Below are 17,207 nucleotides of genomic sequence, written 5' to 3'. Positions count from 1 at the left end.
ATGTCCCAGCTATTGAGGAAGTTGGCCCTCAGAGCCATCAATGGAAAAGTGCTTAGGGCAGTGCTTGGCACATAGTAAGCTCTTAAAAAGTACCATTTATTATTACAAATTCAAGTGCAAAGGCAATATAAAAGGGAGAGGGAGTAAGGGAAATGAAGGCTTAGTCAGGGAAGGCCTCCTGGAGGAGCAGCTTGGCTTAGCGGTAGGAGCACAGGTTTGGGAGTCAGAGGACGTGGGTTCTGATCCCGGCTCTGCCACTTTTCAGCTGTGTGACCTTGGGCGAGCCACTTAACTTCTCTGTGCCTTAATTATCTCATCTGTAAAATGGGGATTAAGACTGTGAGCCCCACATGGGACAACCTGATTACCTTGTATCTACCGCAGCGCTTAGAACAGAGCTTGGCACATAGTAAGCGCTTAACAAATACCAGAATAATAATAATTATTATTATTAGAAGATATGGAATACACTAAGCACTTAGTACAGTTCTATGCTCAATAAATACAGTTGTATGAGTGAATGAATGGTGGTCTGTCAGCTATGAAGGGGGAGGGATTTCCAGGCCGGAGAGAAGATGTGGTCGTGGCAAGGTAGAGGTGATCTAGCTGGGTAAAGAGAGTAGTTTGGCATTAGAGGAGCAAAGTGTGCAGGCTGTGTTGCAGTAGGAAATTCGTTCATTCAATCGTATTTATTGAGCGCTTACTGTGTGCAGAGCACTGTACTAAGCGCTTGGGAAGTACAAGTTGGCAACATATACAGACGTGGTAAGACAGAAGGAGGCAAAGTGATTGAGTACTGAAGCAGCATGGAGTGGATAGAGCACAGGCCTAGATGTCACAAGGTAGGTGGATTCCAGTCCTGGCTCTGCCACCTATCTGCTCTGTGACCTTGGGCAAGTCACTTTACTTCTCTGTGCCTCAGTTACCTCATCTGTAAAATGGGGATTGAGACTGTGAGCCCCACGTGGGACAGAAACTGTGTCCTATCCACCCTAGCACTTAGTACAGTGCCTGGCCCGTAGTATGCACTTAACAAATACCATAATAATAATAATAATGTTATTATTATTATTATTATTTTAAAGGCAATAGTAAGAAATTTCCGTTGATGCAAAGGTGTGTAAGCAACCTTTGGAGGTTTTTGGAGAGTGCTTGATTGTTTTTGTAGAAAAATGATCCAGGCAGCAGAGTGAAGTGTGGACTGGAGTGGGGAGAGACAGGAGGCCGAGAGGTCACCATGGGTAGCTGATGCAGAAATCAAGGTGGGAGAGGTTAAGATATAATCAAGAAATGGCTTTTTTCTAACAGAAGCCTTTAAAGACTTTGAAATGAATCTGAAGTGTAAACAGCATTAGGCTGTGCACATAGTGAAGATAACAGTACAATAAAGGTCAGTCTAGATGTGCACAGTGTGGTCAATCCCGACTGTGGGTCCCACATTTATCTTTTCAGCCATTCACAACAATGTCTTTTCTGAGCACAAAGGACAACTCTGTGTGTGTGTGTGTGTGTGTGTGTGTGTGTCTGTGCATATGTGTTTCTGTATTTTTATACAGTTGTTTTTAACAAGGCAAGCATGATGGTGAACACAAACTGCAGAACAGGTAGCATATTGATTTTTATCTGATTAGACTCCCATGCTTGGTTTTGACTCCTGTGACTAAAGAAACTGTGTGAAATTAGAACAGAAACCAGAAAAGAGAAATTAAATTGGAAAAAATAGCTGGGAAAAGTGACCGCTTAACTTACCTTAAATAGGGTAAGTACACTATAGAAAAGTGGTTGGGGAGGGGGATGCAAAAGAAGTGGTAGGTGCGATCTTTTGAGTAGATGGATGCGCTGAGAAGCAAGGGAAGACCTCAAAAATGTTTGTCCGGATGACATACCACAATCCCGTTAATGTTGTCATTTGATGTTAACCAGTCAGTAGTATTTATTGAGCTCTTACTGTGTGTGGAGCGCTGTACTACACACTTGGGAGAGTACAACAGAGTGAGTAGACACAATCCTAATCAAGGTAATTCAGTCAATGGTATTGAGCACTTGCTATGTGCAGAGCACTGTTCTAAGCGCTTGGAAGAGTACGATCCCAAGTGCAGATTTGGGCACAACAGCATTTTCTACAGAAACATATCTTCAAAAAATACTCTTGACCATCATTTTTAGGTTACATATTAGAGAGAGAAATGAGTGAGAGTTTAAGGGAATTTTTTAAATATATAAGATCAAGGCCATAATTAATATTGAGAAAATTGTAAAGATGGCAAATTATACTTTAGAGTCTTTGCATGCTCCTTGTGTTCTATTCAAGAGAGGACAGTTGAGCAATAAATTACACCACCAACAGCCTTTATAATTTGTTGTAAAATGTCCACCGTTTCATTGTAGGATATTAAGTTAAATACATTTAGCCTGGATTATCACTGAAGCAGATGCAGTTTCTGTCAACCCAGTTGTTGGAAAAAGCTGGCCAATTGGGCTTCAGTTAAAGCAGAAAAAAGAGAAACACTGATTATGACCTAGGGGAAAAATAACTATCATTGGGATTTCAAGTTCAATACAGGAAGAAGGAGAAATCTATGCTTTATGCTCAGTGTGAAAGATTCTGGATTTAGCCATGGAATTTAACCAGCAAGAGGGCACTATTTTAAGAATTCTTAAAACAAATAACTAAGAATCATTTACAGCTGCAGAGGTCTGACAAATAAAAGATAATGGTTTAAAAAGTCTCTTGCTGCGCTACCCTGTGGCTATAATCTTTTTTGATAGGCTCTTATGCAAGCCGAGCTACTGGCTTGTTCAATTGACGATATCACTTTTCATTTGTAAATAACCTTATCTTGTTTGAGTGTTTGGCTTTTGCAAGAATGTGGAGAAGTGATGAGCTACAATTATTTTAGGGAACAGGAATAGAGACTTTTTTCAAAATGGTATTAGCAGGTGAACAAAATGCATACCATCCAATTTTATCTAGAATGCATCTTGATTATATAATAATTTAATCAATCAATCGTATTGAGCGCTTACTGTGTGCAGAGCACTGTACTAAGCGCTTGGGAAGTACAAGTTGGCAACATATAGAGACAGTCCCTACCCAACAGTGGGCTAACAGTCTAAAAGACTTAATTTAAGCCATCATTAGTATGGAACCACAAAAATTCTTGAAACCCATCTTCCATTTTCAAATTTATGAAGAAATTCAGGACAAAAGCAATTTCAGTAAGAGAATTCAGGAAGACCAAGATAACAAAGAACAAATCCCATATTCTTCAGATAAGAGAGTAGTATTACACAGTCCAAGGGAATGTTTAGATTTAGCTTACTAATCGTACTACAAATAGTGACTTAAAAATATATCCAGTCTTTAAACAAGGTAGAGCTTGATTCCCTTCTCATCTGAAGAAACCAATCCATTGAAAAGAACATGATTTTGAATGTTGATCAGTATTGAATATTGAAATCAGTCAATCTCCGGTATTCATTGAGTGTTTTCTGTGGGCCTTCGGGGAGTACAGTACAGTAGAGTTGGTAGACACGATCCCCGCCCACAGGGAGCTTATAGTCTAGTGGAAATGCTGTGTCCTAGGTGCCCCAGGGATCAATCATCTCCATGGGGTTGGCGTGGAGGGAACATCCACCACCACGGATTTTGGGGCCGGGTAGTGCTTGTCTAGTTCATCCCAGCCATTGAAGGCAGAAAGGGACCAGAGGAAGGGAGATGAGGGGGGAAAAAGATGAGGAGGATGCCATAGTCACACTTCTGGACCTTTCAGGGCACCAGGAGCTGGGCTTACCCCGGACTCCGAGAGAAGGCCTTCGTCGCCCCTCCCCAATCCAGAAGCTCGAGGGTACTTAGCACGAATGCAGCAAGGGTCCGGACCAGGATTTCTCGCCACCGTAGTGACTCTGGATTGACCCTGCAGCAGCCCCGGCCGTGGCCAGAGGACCCTGGTGGGGTCAGAAACCAGGGAGGGAGGTCTTGCTGTAGGGTGTATATAAAAGGTATTCTCTGATCCCTGGATTTGGGGCTGAAATGGGAAGTTGATTCTGTCTGAAGACAGGTTGTTGAAAATCTAACGTGGAATTGTTAAGCATCAGATGTACACTTCAGCAGTGACCAAAATCGAATTTCAGTCTTCTATAAAATCAATCTCTAAAATGTCTTAATGGAGGTGAACAGGACCTCTTAAAAATTGGTTAGCGATAGCTATCCCAAGCCCATTGTCTCAATATGTCCCACCCACGACTGGATGAAAAGGGGCTTCCAGTGACCATCCGAATAGAAAGCTCATGGTCAGGAAATGTCTGTCCACTGTTTAACTGTACTCTCCCAAGGACTTAGCGCAGTTCTTTGCACACAGTAAGCATTCAATAAATACAATTTGAATGAATGAATGAACCCATCCCTTCTTCCCTTCCCCCTTTACTGTTTGAGCTGTGGCTATGAACGAAGTTTTAAAGTGCTGGCATTTAGGGGTGAGAATACAGGAATTGGGAGAGGGGTTTGGAAGTGGGCAGGAAAGCCCCTAGGAACAGGAGACGGAGGTAAACAAGAGGTAGGGAGTTGCAGTTTAATTTTTACTTATCTGTGGAACCTTGCATCATGTTCTGAACCTAACAAATTGCTTGGAAGTCTGATAAAATGTTCCCATGACACAACTGTTCATGATTCATCCTTGTTGCAGACTATATCACCACCATATCGTGGGATATGGTTGAATACTAATTTGGCAACTTTTTACCATAAACCTGAGTAGCGCTGAACTCCCAGAGATGTATGTTTTGTTCTACCTACCCACGTTACACAGATTAGAAGAACTTTGGGGGAATCATTTCTCTATTCCCTAAAAATCCTTAAGCCATGGAGTTAAATTCTTGCTTGCTGTCTTGGACGGGAATTTGATGAATAAATCAAGGAAGGGTAAAATCCATGGGAGGATTTGGTAAACTTAGAACCAGAGAACCATCCTTAGACTGGGGTAGAGTTGAAAGCAGGGTACCATAGTGGAAGGAAGACTTTTGGAGAGCAGATGGGCCTTGCCTCAGATTTTGCCTTACTGCTTTGTCACAATTGGTACTTTAAGTCGCCATTGGATAGCAGAGTAACCATCGGAAATGCAGTTTCATCTCTAGTTGGTTTTACCATAGTGGATAAACAAATGCAAATGGTATTTGTAGTGGAAGTGTTTGTGAGATACATTGATCTGCGCTTAAAATTTGTTTTGGAATTGTGTGTGTAATTACAATCATCAGTGACCATTTCTATCCCTTTTCCACAGGTCTTCAATACTTTAAAAATGTAGTATTAGTAGGGTCTCTGCAGGATCGTTATGTTCCCTATCACTCTGCACGCATTGAGATGTGTAAAACAGCTTTAAAGGACAAGCAATCAGGTAATTATAGAGTTTTAGCCCATGAAGAAAATGGTCACTTTGCCTTGGACATTGCTGCAAGACATCTGAGCACAAATGTGTTCTCTTTTCATGTTTTTTTCTACCCCCCCCCCCCCCCCCCCACCTCTTTTTATGGTATTTGCTAAATGCTTACTGTATGGCAGGCACTGTAGTAAGCACTGGAGTTGTAGATACATGGGTTCAAATCCCGGCTCTGCCAGTTGTCAGCTGTGTGACCTTGGGCAAGTCACTTAACTTCTCTGTGCCTCAGTTACCTCATCTGTAAAATAGGAATTAAGACTGTGAGCCCCACGTGGGACAATCTGGTCACCTTGTATCCTCCCCAGCGCTTAGAACAGTGCTTTGCACATAGTAAGCACTTAACAAATGCCATCATTATTATACAAGCTAATGAGGTTGGTCACAGTGCCTGCTCCACATAGGGCTCACAATCTTAATCTCCACATAAGGTAACTGAGGCACAGAGAAGTAAAATAACTTGCCCAAGATCACGCCGCAGACATGTGGCAGAGCAATCAATCAATCAATCGTATTTATTGAGCACTTACTGTGGGCAGAGCACTGTACTAAGCGCTTGGGAAGTACAAGTTGGCAACATATAGAGACAGTCCCTACCCAACAGTGGGCTCACAGTCTAAAAGAGCAGAGCAGGGATTAGAACCCAGGTCCTCCTGATTCCCAGGCCCGTGTTCTATTCACTAAGTCATGCTGCTTCTCCTTTTTCTTTTCTTTTTCCTTTTCCTACTCCAGTATGACTGACTAAAAATTCTCCCTGCCAGAGTCTCAACTAAAACACCAGCTCTGAATCATCAGGGTGGACTGGTACTATGAGAGAGAGGGATGGGGAGGTGTGGGGGGAAATGGGGAGAGAGAGAGAGAGTGTGTGTGTGTGTGTGTGTGTGTGTGTGTGTGCCTCAAAATCAGTCCCAACTGCTCCAAACCCTCTTCACAGCCACCCTCCTTGCTCCTTTCCTCTGCAGCTCCAGTGTTCTGGAGCGAGGGAAGAGAAGAATGAGGAAGTGTGAAAAATATGTGTATGTGGATTACACTTGGAGCCCTCTTTTTCACATCCTTGCCCACTTATCTTTTGCAATAGACAGGCGACTGTTTTCCTTGACTTCCCCATGTGAGAGAGGAGGTGAAGTGAGGAAAATGGGAAAGGAGAGGTGGGGTACAGCTTCCCTTCCACCCTGGTGCAAGAAGGCAAGGTAGTAAGGAATGCCAAGTAGAGGAAAATCCACCTTCACTCCCTTGCCTGAGCCAGCTTCAAATGCCCCGGCACCTGAAATGGCCTCAGCTCCCTGAAAGTCAAAAGAAAGGCTGTGAAGGTTTCTGCCTGCTGAGACAAAACTTGCAACGTTTGAAACACTGAACCAACGTGCTTCCCCTCAAATGCTCAGTTGTCTGCCATTTATTTTTTGAAGTCATGGCAACTGAGTAATTGATCTGCTTCCCTGGTTTAATTAAGCGAGTTATTGGTGGGGGGTGGGGGTGTTACTGCAGAGTAGGTACTGTTGATGAATTTCATTGACATTTCAATAAAAGGGTAAATATGAAAACCTAGAGTTTTTTCCAAAAAGCAACATCGAACAAAAAGCAAATCCTTAATAGGTTTTCCATTTTTAAATGAAGTCAGCATCTGCTCTGTGACCTTGGAGAAGTCACTTCACTTCTGTTCCTCAGTTACCTCATCTGTTATCATTACTGTTATCTGTAAAATGGTGATTGAGACTGAGCCCTACAAGAAACAGGACTGTCCAGCCCAATTTGCTTGTATCCACCTTAGCGCTTAGTTCAGTGCCTAGCACAGAGTAAGTGCTTAACAAATACCATAATTATTATCATCATTTAATTTTTGTAAAAATCCTATCCTGAAAGGTCACGTTACTGCCTATTCTGATTCATTCGTTCATTGTCGTATTTATTGAGTGCTTACTGTGTGCAGAGCACTGTACTAAGCACTTCATGCTTATTCAAATATAATATTATTAAATATAATGCATCTTTTTGCTGTCTTGCTCCTAGGACCAATTTATGCCGAAATGATCCAGAACCTGCTTCTACCGGTTTTGCAAAATAAGGACTGTAATTTGGTTCGTTACAATGTCATCAATGCCTTGCCTAATACAGCTGATTCACTCATCGGGAGAGCTGCTCATATTGCGGTTCTTGATTCTGAAATATTTTTAGAAAAATTCTTTCTGGTTGCTGCCCTAAAATACTTCCAGTAGGAGAGGAGCATTATGAGAGCCTTGGCAATTACCTCATTCACTGATGAATTAAAAATGTGTGATATTAAAGTGTAGCTGCCGTTGAATTGAAAAAGAAAATTTATACTTTTTATATGGAAGATAGTTTATATCATCCATGACTAGAGCTTTTTTAACATCGACTTTTATTTCTAGGTAATGTGGCTGTGCAATATTTTTTTAATTTTATTCTTACTTTTCTATTGCTTTTTCTTATATTTTTGGTACCTGATGGTTTCAGAGTGGAAGTTTAAGCCTAGTGTGTACATTTATTGTTTTATTTTTGGCTTTCCATCATCAGAAGCCCAACTCTGTGGCTACATTTTATTAGAAGCTTTTAATGCCAAAATAACATGGGATTTAAAAATTCTAACCAAGGTTTTCAGCAGTCAATTATGTTTAATTTTCTTAGCATTTAGAGACTATTTTAACTGGAAACGCATTTATGGCTGCTAAAATATCATGCATTTTGAGAACAAGATTCTGTAGGTCTGGGACAGACCATGATTATATGAACAAACGACATAGGTTCACAAATCACTATGTCCTAACGGTTTTCTACGGAAGTATTGTCATCATGATTATTAAATACGTCACACCTGTGGAAATATATTTTCTACTGATAATCTCTTATTTCTTTACCTAGTCACTTTCATTACTGGAACTTTTCATTTTCAGAAGTTAGCAGCATATAAGGCTTTTTGAATGTTTGAAAGAGCTGCCTTTAAATATTTGGAACTTGTGGGGGAAAAAAAGTCTGTGTTGCTCCTACTCTCTGAGTACATTTCTTTAACCATTGTCATGGACTTCCTTGTATGTGCATACAATAATGTTATAAATTTCTGCAATACTTTTATGAATTTAGATAATTTTTAAATATTGTTAAAATATTTTATTGAACTACAAAATACTGTAAATAAGAACGCATCTTGAAATGGAATAAAATGATTAACTTTACATGTTTGGTGATACAGATTCAAATGTTTTTGATATGGAATTGTTAAAAGTCTCTTGACTTTTTACTGGTGCTGAATAGCATTGTTTAATATGTTCTTCTCATCGCCTTTTACTTGTTCAAACAATAATGCACTAAAGGTGGATAGGAGATTCTATGTGCATTCACTAATTGTGATGGGCAGAATTATTTTGAAAAATATGCATTTGTTGTATAATTATTGCATGTTAATTTTTAGCGTTGTGTTATTGCCTCTGGTGTTAATAAAATGAAAAAAATGACTCTGTACCAGGTAGAGCTTTTAAATCTCCTACCTATTAGTGGTTGGTGTTGCTAAGCATTTGAATCATTTGGTGGCAGGGAAAAGATGCTTGAGAGAAGCAGTGTGGCAGTGGAAAGAGCACAGGCTTGGGAGTCAGAGGTCATGGGTTCTAGTCCTGGCTCCGCCACTTGTCAGCTGTGTGACGTTGGGCAAGTCACTTCACTTCTCTGGGCCTTAGTTACCTCATCTGTAAATGGAGATTAAGACTGTGAGCCCCATGTGGGACAACCTGATCACCTTGTGTGTCCCCACAGCGTTTCGAACAGTGCTTGGCACATAGTAAGCGCTTAACAAATGCCATCATCATCATCATGATGCCAGGGCTTGGCAAGTCAGTCAGCGGTATTTGCTGAGCACTTACCGTGTGCAGAGCACTGCAGTAAGCGCTTGGGAGAATACAATGGGATTGGTAGATATGATCCCTGCCCTCAAGGAGTTGTATAGTCTAGTCACGATGAATCCAGAGGCACTGGCCTATGGCGTAGTGCCATACTTCACCGGGCAGGAGAGCTACACCCTGCAGTGAATATCACCGTTTATTGTTGTACTTTCCCCAGCTCTTAATACAGTGCTCTGCACACGGTAAGCGCTCAATAAATACGATTGAATGAATGGTGATGGGCCTGAGACTTATGGAGAGGACACTTCAGTGGATGCAGTCTTTGCAAGAGGTTAGCTGGGTTTCAGGCACTTCTCTGGAAGAGCCCCTAAGATGAATACACATGTTTTCTAAAAAAAGATTTGGACCATTTTTCCCCACTGCTCAAGAACCTCCAGTGGTTGCCCATCCACCTCTGCATCAAACTCCTTACCTTTGGCTTTAAAGCTCTCAAGAACCTTGCCCCCTTCTTATCTCACCGATTGCCGTCTACAACTCAGACTACGCATTTCAGCTCCCCTAATGCCAACCTACTCACTGTACCTCGATGTCATCCATCTCGCTGTGGATGAGGGGTCTGGAATGTCCTCCATCTTCATATCCTAAGGATGTACACTATTGAAATCACAATTTCAAGAGACCTTCCCCAACTAAGGCCTCCTTTCCTCTCCCCTTCTAGACTGGATGATTGTGGTGGGCAGGAAACGTGTCTGATAATTGTTGTATTGTACTCTGCTTAGTACAGTGCTCTGCACACAGTAAGACTGTCTGACTGTATTCCCTCTCCCTTCTACAGCAGCCTTGTGCCTGGATTCGTACCCTTCATTCATTCATTCATTCAATCGTATTTATTGAGCGCTTACTGTGTGCAGAGCACTGTACTAAGCGCTTGGAAAGTACAAGTTGGCAACATATAGCGACGGTCCCTACCCAACAACGGGCTCACAGTCTAGAAGGGGGAGACAGACAACAAAACAAAACATTCACCCCCACCCTCAGCCCCGCAGCACTTTTGTATTTATCCATAATTTATTTTAATGTCTGTCTCCTCTTCTAGACTGAGAGTTCTTGGTGAAAGGAACATGTCCAACGAATCTGTTATTCTATTCTCCCAAGTGCTTAGTACAGTGATCTGCGTACAGTAAGCTCTCAATAGGTACATTTGATTGATTGATGCGGTCAGGGGGCAGGGAAGATGAGAGATAAGGAAATAATCAAATAGGGACTAGAATGAAAGTGTGTTTATAAGTTATAAAAGAAAAAAAAGCATTCCAGAGGGAGAATGGTGAGGAGGGAGTGTTGGGGTGAGACAAGATGTGGGGAGAGGGAGTTCGGGATGTGTGTAAACTGCCCTGGAAGCAAGAGGGCATGGAAAGGGCTCCTTACCACTCTGACTTCAATCAATCAATCAATCATATTTATTGAGCACTTCCTGTGTGCAGAGCACTGTACTAAGTGCTTGGGAAGTACAAGACTGTACACCGGCGTTTCTCATCTTACATATTGGTTCTCTGCACCTGCAACTCCCTATCTTGGACTCTTTGCCCCTCCCAAACCCCCTTATTATTTGTTAATGGCATTTATTAAGCACTTACTATGTGCAAAGAAAGCACTGTTCTAAGTGCTGGAAAATAATAATGATGGTATTTTGTGCCAGGCACTCTACTAAGCCCTGGGGTGGAGACAAGCAAATCAAGTTGGACGCAGTCCCCGTCTCACATGGGGCTCACAGTCTCAATCCCCATTTTCCAGATGAGGTAACTGAGGCACAGAGAAGTGAAGTGACTTGCCCAAGGCCACACAGCAGACAAGTGTCAGAGCTGGGATTAGAAACTTCTGACTCCCGGGCCTGTGCTCTATCCACCCTTCTAACCCCAACCTGCCTCCCCTGACACTCACACACATTGCCCACTTCCAATCCCACGCTCGTGCTGTTCCCACAGCCTGGAATATCCTGCCCCTTCAAGGCTGACAGGTTTCTGCCCTCTTCATCGCCACCTCCCCCAGGAAGCCTTCCCCGATTAATTCTCCAAATCCTGACTCATGGCAAACCAGCAGCCACCCCTTGCACTTCTTGGCAGGTATTCTATAATTGTACAGACAACTATTCATTCTAACTTATCTGTCATTTTCATTTTACACCCTTTTTTATACCACTGCTTCCACTTTCTGTAAATATTTTGTCTGTCTCCATTTGATTGTAAGCTCCTCGTGGGCGCGGAATATGCGTTTTGCTTCCGTTGTTCTTTTCCAAATGCTTAGTACAGTGCCTTGCATTCAGTGGGTGCTACAACTTGTTAGGAGCAAGGAAGGGTGGTTCATTTTATGAACAAGTGCTTTATCCGACAGCACATGGGACGCTATTGTGATCCTACCCTACCTGCGGTCATTAAAGCAGAATGCAGAGAGGACAGTGTGATCTAGTGGATAGAGCATGGCACTGGTTAGCGGGAGACCTATGTACTCATTTGAGCTCTATTGATAGTCTGCTGTGTGACTTTGGGCGTATTACTTAACTTCTCTGGGCTTGTTCCCTCATCCGTTAAATGTGGATAATAACCCTTGCCTCTTCCTACCTCACAGGGGTGTTGTGAGGATAAAATGAGTTCGTTAATGTGAAAGCGTTTTGGAAAAAATTAAAGGGCTGTACCAAGAGAAAGGGATGAATTTTTCCAGATGTGATTTTAACTGTTTTACGGTTTGTATTCGGGAGTGTTCTCCCCGCCCCCAAATTCAATAATGTGGCGATGCTGCATTTTCTACATTTCATGTAGAAGTGGAAGGAGCATGGCATAGTGGATAGAGTACGGCCCTGGGAGTCAGAAGGTCGTGGATTGTTATCCCGGCTCCGCCACATGTCTGTTGTATGGCCCTGGGGAAGTCATTTCACTTCTCAGGGCCTCAGTTCCCTCATCCAGAAAATGGGGATTAAGACTGGGAGCCCAGTTTACTCATATCCACCCCAGTGCTTAGTACAGTGCCTGGCACAGAGTAAGCGCTTAACCAATACCATAATTATGAAGTTTTTCCATCTCTGATGAATCATTAGACCTCTCTCTTAGACTCTGAGCCTCGTGTGGGGCAGGGACTGGATCCGACCCGATTATCATCGTCAATGGTATCTTTTGTGCTTACATTGGGCAGAATACTGTACTAAACACTTGGGAGAGCACAATACAACCGGGTTAGCTAGCAGACACGATCCCTGCCTGTGAGTTTACAGTCTATCCACCCTACCAACGCTTAGCACAGTGCGTGGTGCATAGTAAGTGCTTAGAATTACTAGAGAGAAAATGGTAGCATATATAAACTCGTTGTGGGCAGGGAGTCACAGTTTATTGTTGTGTTGTACTTTCCCAAGTGCTTAGTACAGTGCTCTGCACACGGTGAGCTCTAAATAAATGTGATTGAATGAATGAATATAGTCTAGTCAAAGTAGTTTTGTAGCTAACCACACTGAAAACTCTGCAGGTTGTACTGTCCATTCCTGCTCTTGGAAAGAGGAGCGACTAAAATGCCCTGCCTTTCCAGAAGGATCTGAAGTGCTAAACATAATAAAGTCGCAGCCACCCCATAAGTATGTCTTCTGGACTGTAAGCCCGTTGTGGGCAGGGATTGTCTCTTTATTGCTGAATTGTACTTTCTAAGTGCTTAGTCCAGTGCTCTGCACACAGTAAGCGCTCAGTAAATACTCCACCCACAGGCTCAAACCTCAGGACTATGAGCTCCTTTTGAACAGGGACTGTGGCCATCTATTCTGTTATATTGTAAACTCCCAAGTGCTTAGTATGGTGCTGTGCACACAGTATGCGCTCAATACATTCGATCAATCGATCAATTCATTGATAGGACGAGAGTCAAGTTTTATTAGAGAAGTACTGTGGCTCAGTGGAATGAGCCCGTGCTTGGGAGTCGGAGGACTTGGGTTCTAATCCCACCTCCGCCACATGTCTGCCGTGTGACTTTGGGCAAGTCACTTTGCTTCTCTGTACCTCAGTTACCTCACCTGTCAAATGGGGATTAAGACTGTGAGTCCCATGTGGGACCACCTGATCACCTTGTATCCCTCCATCATTTAGAACCGTGCTTTGCGCACAGTGCTTAACAAATACCATCATTACTATTATTATTATTCTCTGTGCCTCAGTTACCTCAGCTGTAAAATGGAGATGAAGACTGTGAGTCCCACGTGGGATAATCAGGTTGTATCATCTTGCATCTCCCCACCGTGGGACAACCTGATGACCTTGTATCTTCCCCAGTGCTTGGCACATAGTAAGTGCTTACCAAATGCCATTATTATTATTAATAATAATAATAACAATTCATTCAGTCATTCAATCGTATTTATTGAGCGCTTACTGTGTGCAGAGCACCGTACTAAGCTCTTGGGAAGCACAAGTCGGCAACATATAGAGACGGTCGCTACCCAACAACGGGCTCACAGTCTAGAAGGGGGAGACGGACAACAAAACAAAACATGTGGACAGATGTCAAGTCATCAGAACAAATAGAATTAAAGCTGAATGCACATCCTTAACAAAATTAAAAGAATAGTAAATATGTACAAGTAAAATAGAGTAATAAATCCGTACAAACATATATGCAGGTGCTGTGGGGAGGGGAAGGAGGTAGGGCGGGGGAGATGGGGAGGAGGAGAGTAAAAAGGGGGCTCGGTGTGGGAAGGCCTCCTGGAGGAGGTGAGCTCTCAGTAGGGCTTTGAAGGGAGGAAGAGAGCTAGCTTGGCAGATGTGTGGAGGGAGGGCATTCCAGGCCAGGGGAAGGACGTGGGCCAGGGGTCAACGGCGGGACAGGCGAGAATGACGTACAGTGAGGAGGTTAGCAGCGGAGGGTGCGGGCTGGGCTGTAGAAGGAGAGAAGGGAGGTGAGGTAGGAGGGGGCGAGGTGATGTACAGCCTTGAAGCCCAGGGGGAGGAGTTTTTGCTTGATAATAATTATCTAGCTGGTGGCCATGCTCCTGGGGTGGGTCTGGGCCTGCCTGGGGATGTGGAGAGCCCGTTGTTGAGTAGGGACCGTCTCTATGTGTTGCCGACTTGTACTTCCCAAGCGCTTAGTACAGTGCTCTGCACATAGTAGGCGCTCAATAAATATGATTGATTGATTGATTGATTCCTCTCCCCCTCATCCCCCTCTCCATCCCCTCATCTTACCTCCTTCCCTTCCCCACAGCACCTGTATATATGTATATATGTTTGTACATATTTTTTACTCTATTTATTTATTTATTTTATTTGTACATATCTATTCTATTTATTTTATTTTGTTAGTATGTTTGGTTTTGTTCTCTGTCTCCCCCTTTTAGACTGTGAGCCCACTGCTGGGTAGGGACTGTCTCTAGATGTTGCCAATTTGTACTTCCCAAGCGCTTAGTACAGTGCTCTGCACATAGTAAGCGCTCAATAAATACGATTGATGATGATGATGATGATGACTGAATGAGTGAGTGAGTGAATGAATGACTGACTGACTGACTGAATGAATGAATGAATGAGTGTGGGGCGGGGCCTGGGATAGGGAGCGGGGTCTCGGAGCAGCTCTGCCCCGCGGAAGAGCTACACCAGCCGGCAATTCATTCATTCATTCATTCATTCATTCATTCATTCAATCGTATTTATTGAGCGCTTACTGTGTGCAGAGCACTGTACTAAGCGCTTGGGAAGTCCAAGTCGGCAACGTATAGAGACGATCCCTACCCAACAACGGGCTCCCAGGCTAGAACAGTGTAGTCTTTTTGGGGAAGCAGCGTGGCTCAGTGGAAAGAGCCCGGGCTTTGGAGTCAGAGGTCGTGGGTTCGAATCCCACCTCCGCCAATTGTCAGCTGTGTGACTTCGGGCAAGTCACTTCACTTCTCTGGGCCTCACTTCCCTCATCTGGAAAATGGGGATGAAGACTGTGAGCCCCTCATGGGACAACCAGATTACCTTGTATCTACCCCAGCGCTTAGAACAGTGCTTTGCACATAGTAAGCGCTTAACAAATACCAACATTATTATTATTATTATTAAACCATACTTGGTCAGTCATTCATTCAATCGTATTTTATTGAGCGCTTACTGTGTGCAGAGCACTGGACTAAGCATTTGGGAAGTACAAATTGGCGACATATAGAGACAGTCCCTACCCAACGACGGGCTCCAGGTCTAGAATAGTCTGTCTTCTTTTAAACGATACTTGGTCAGTCAGTCATTCATTCAATCGTATTTATTGAGCGCTTACTGTGTGCAGAGCACTGTACTAAGCGCTTGGGAAGTCCAAGTCGGCAACAGAGAGAGACGGTCCCTACCCAACAACGGGCTCACGGCCTAGAAGAGGGAGACGGACAACAAAACAAAACATGTAGACAGGTGCACTGGAGGGGCAGAGCACTGAAGCAGCGTGGCTCAGTGGAAAGAGCCCGGGCTTTGGAGTCAGGGGTCATGGGTTCGAATCCCGACTCTGTCAGCTGTGTGACTTTGGGCAAGTCACTTCACTTCTCTGGGCCTCAGTTCCCTCATCTGGAAAAGGGGGATTAAGACTGTGAGCCCCCCGTGGGACAACCTGCTCTCCTTGTAATCTCCCCAGCGCTTAGTACAGTGCTTTGCACATAGTAAGCGCTTAATAAATGCCATTATTATTATCATTATTATTATTATTACTCACTTGGGAGAGTACAATATGATAAACAGACACATTTACGGCCCGTGACAAGCTTACAGTCTAGAGGGGGAGACGGACGTTAATATGAATAAATCAATCACAGATATGTACACCATGCTGTGCAGCTGGGGTGGGGGATGAATAAAGGGAATGAGTCAGGGTGACGCAGAAGGGAATGGGAGCAGAGAAAAGGAGGGCTTAATAATAATAATAATAATAATGGCATTTATTAAGCGCTTACTATGCGCAAAGCGCTGTTCTAAGCGCTGGGGGATACGTGGTGATGAGGTTGTCCCACGTGGGGCTCACAGTCTTCATCCCCATTTTACAGATGAGGGAACTGAGGCACAGAGAAGTTAAGTGACTTGCCCAAAGTCACACAGCTAAGTGGCGGAGCCAGGATTCGAACCAGTGACCTCTGACTCCAAAGCCCGGGCTCTTTTCCCACTGAGCCAGACTTTAAGCCCCATCAGGGAAGGCTTCTTGGGGGAGATATGGCTTCACCTCGCCCCCTCCTACCTCACCTCCCTTCTCTCCTTCTCCAGCCCAGCCCGCACCCTCCACTCCTCTGCCGCTAATCAATCAATCAATCAATCAATCAATCAATCAATCAATCGTATTTATTGAGCGCTTACTGTGTGCAGAGCACTGTACTAAGCGCTTGGGAAGTACAAGTTGGCAACATATAGAGACAGCCCCTACCCAACAGTGGGCTCGCAGTCTAAAAGGGGGAGACAGAGAACAAAACCAAACATACTAACAAAATAAAATAAATAGAATAGATATGTACAAGTAAAATAAATAAATAGAGTAATAAATATATACAAACATATATATATAATCTCCTCTCCGTGCTTCGTTCTCACCCATCCCGCCATCGACCCCCGGCCCACGTCCTGCCCCGGGCCTGGAATGTCCTCCCTCTGCCCATCCGGCAAGCTAGCTCTCTTCCTCCCTTCAGGGCCCTACTGAGAGCTCACCTCCTCCAGGAGGCCTTCCCGGACTGAGCCCCCTCCTTCCTCTCCCCCTCGCCCCCCTTTCCATCCCCCCCGCCTTACCTCCTTACCCTCCCCACAGCACCTGTATATATGTTTGTACATATTTATTACTCTAATTTACTTGTACATTTTTATTCTATTCATTTTATTTTGTTAATATGTTTTGTTTTGGTCTGTCTCCCCCTTCTAGACCGTGAGCCCGCTGTTGGGTACGGACCGTCTCTGTTTGTCGC

The 17,207-nt window shown here is 43.6% G+C and overlaps 1 protein-coding gene across 5 annotated transcripts in view; it reads left to right on the top strand.

The window, feature by feature from the left end:
• FAM135A (family with sequence similarity 135 member A) overlaps window positions 1-8,899 on the top strand; it is a 100,786-nt gene extending 91,887 nt beyond the window's left edge. For all 5 annotated transcript variants that reach the window (XM_038747570.1, XM_038747544.1, XM_038747561.1 and 2 more), the window contains 2 exons: window positions 5,280-5,393; window positions 7,440-8,899. In XM_038747570.1, coding sequence (XP_038603498.1) covers window positions 5,280-5,393; window positions 7,440-7,645 — 320 coding nt within the window. In that variant the 3' untranslated portion in view covers window positions 7,646-8,899. The remainder of the gene's footprint in view (window positions 1-5,279; window positions 5,394-7,439) is intronic.
• The last annotated feature ends 8,308 nt before the right edge of the window (window positions 8,900-17,207 follow it).

This window comes from Tachyglossus aculeatus, chromosome 1 (assembly GCF_015852505.1).
Source record: "Tachyglossus aculeatus isolate mTacAcu1 chromosome 1, mTacAcu1.pri, whole genome shotgun sequence".
Lineage (NCBI taxonomy): Eukaryota > Metazoa > Chordata > Mammalia > Monotremata > Tachyglossidae > Tachyglossus > Tachyglossus aculeatus.
Note: the sequence above shows the minus strand (reverse complement) of the source record. Positions and strands in the feature narration are given on the sequence as shown.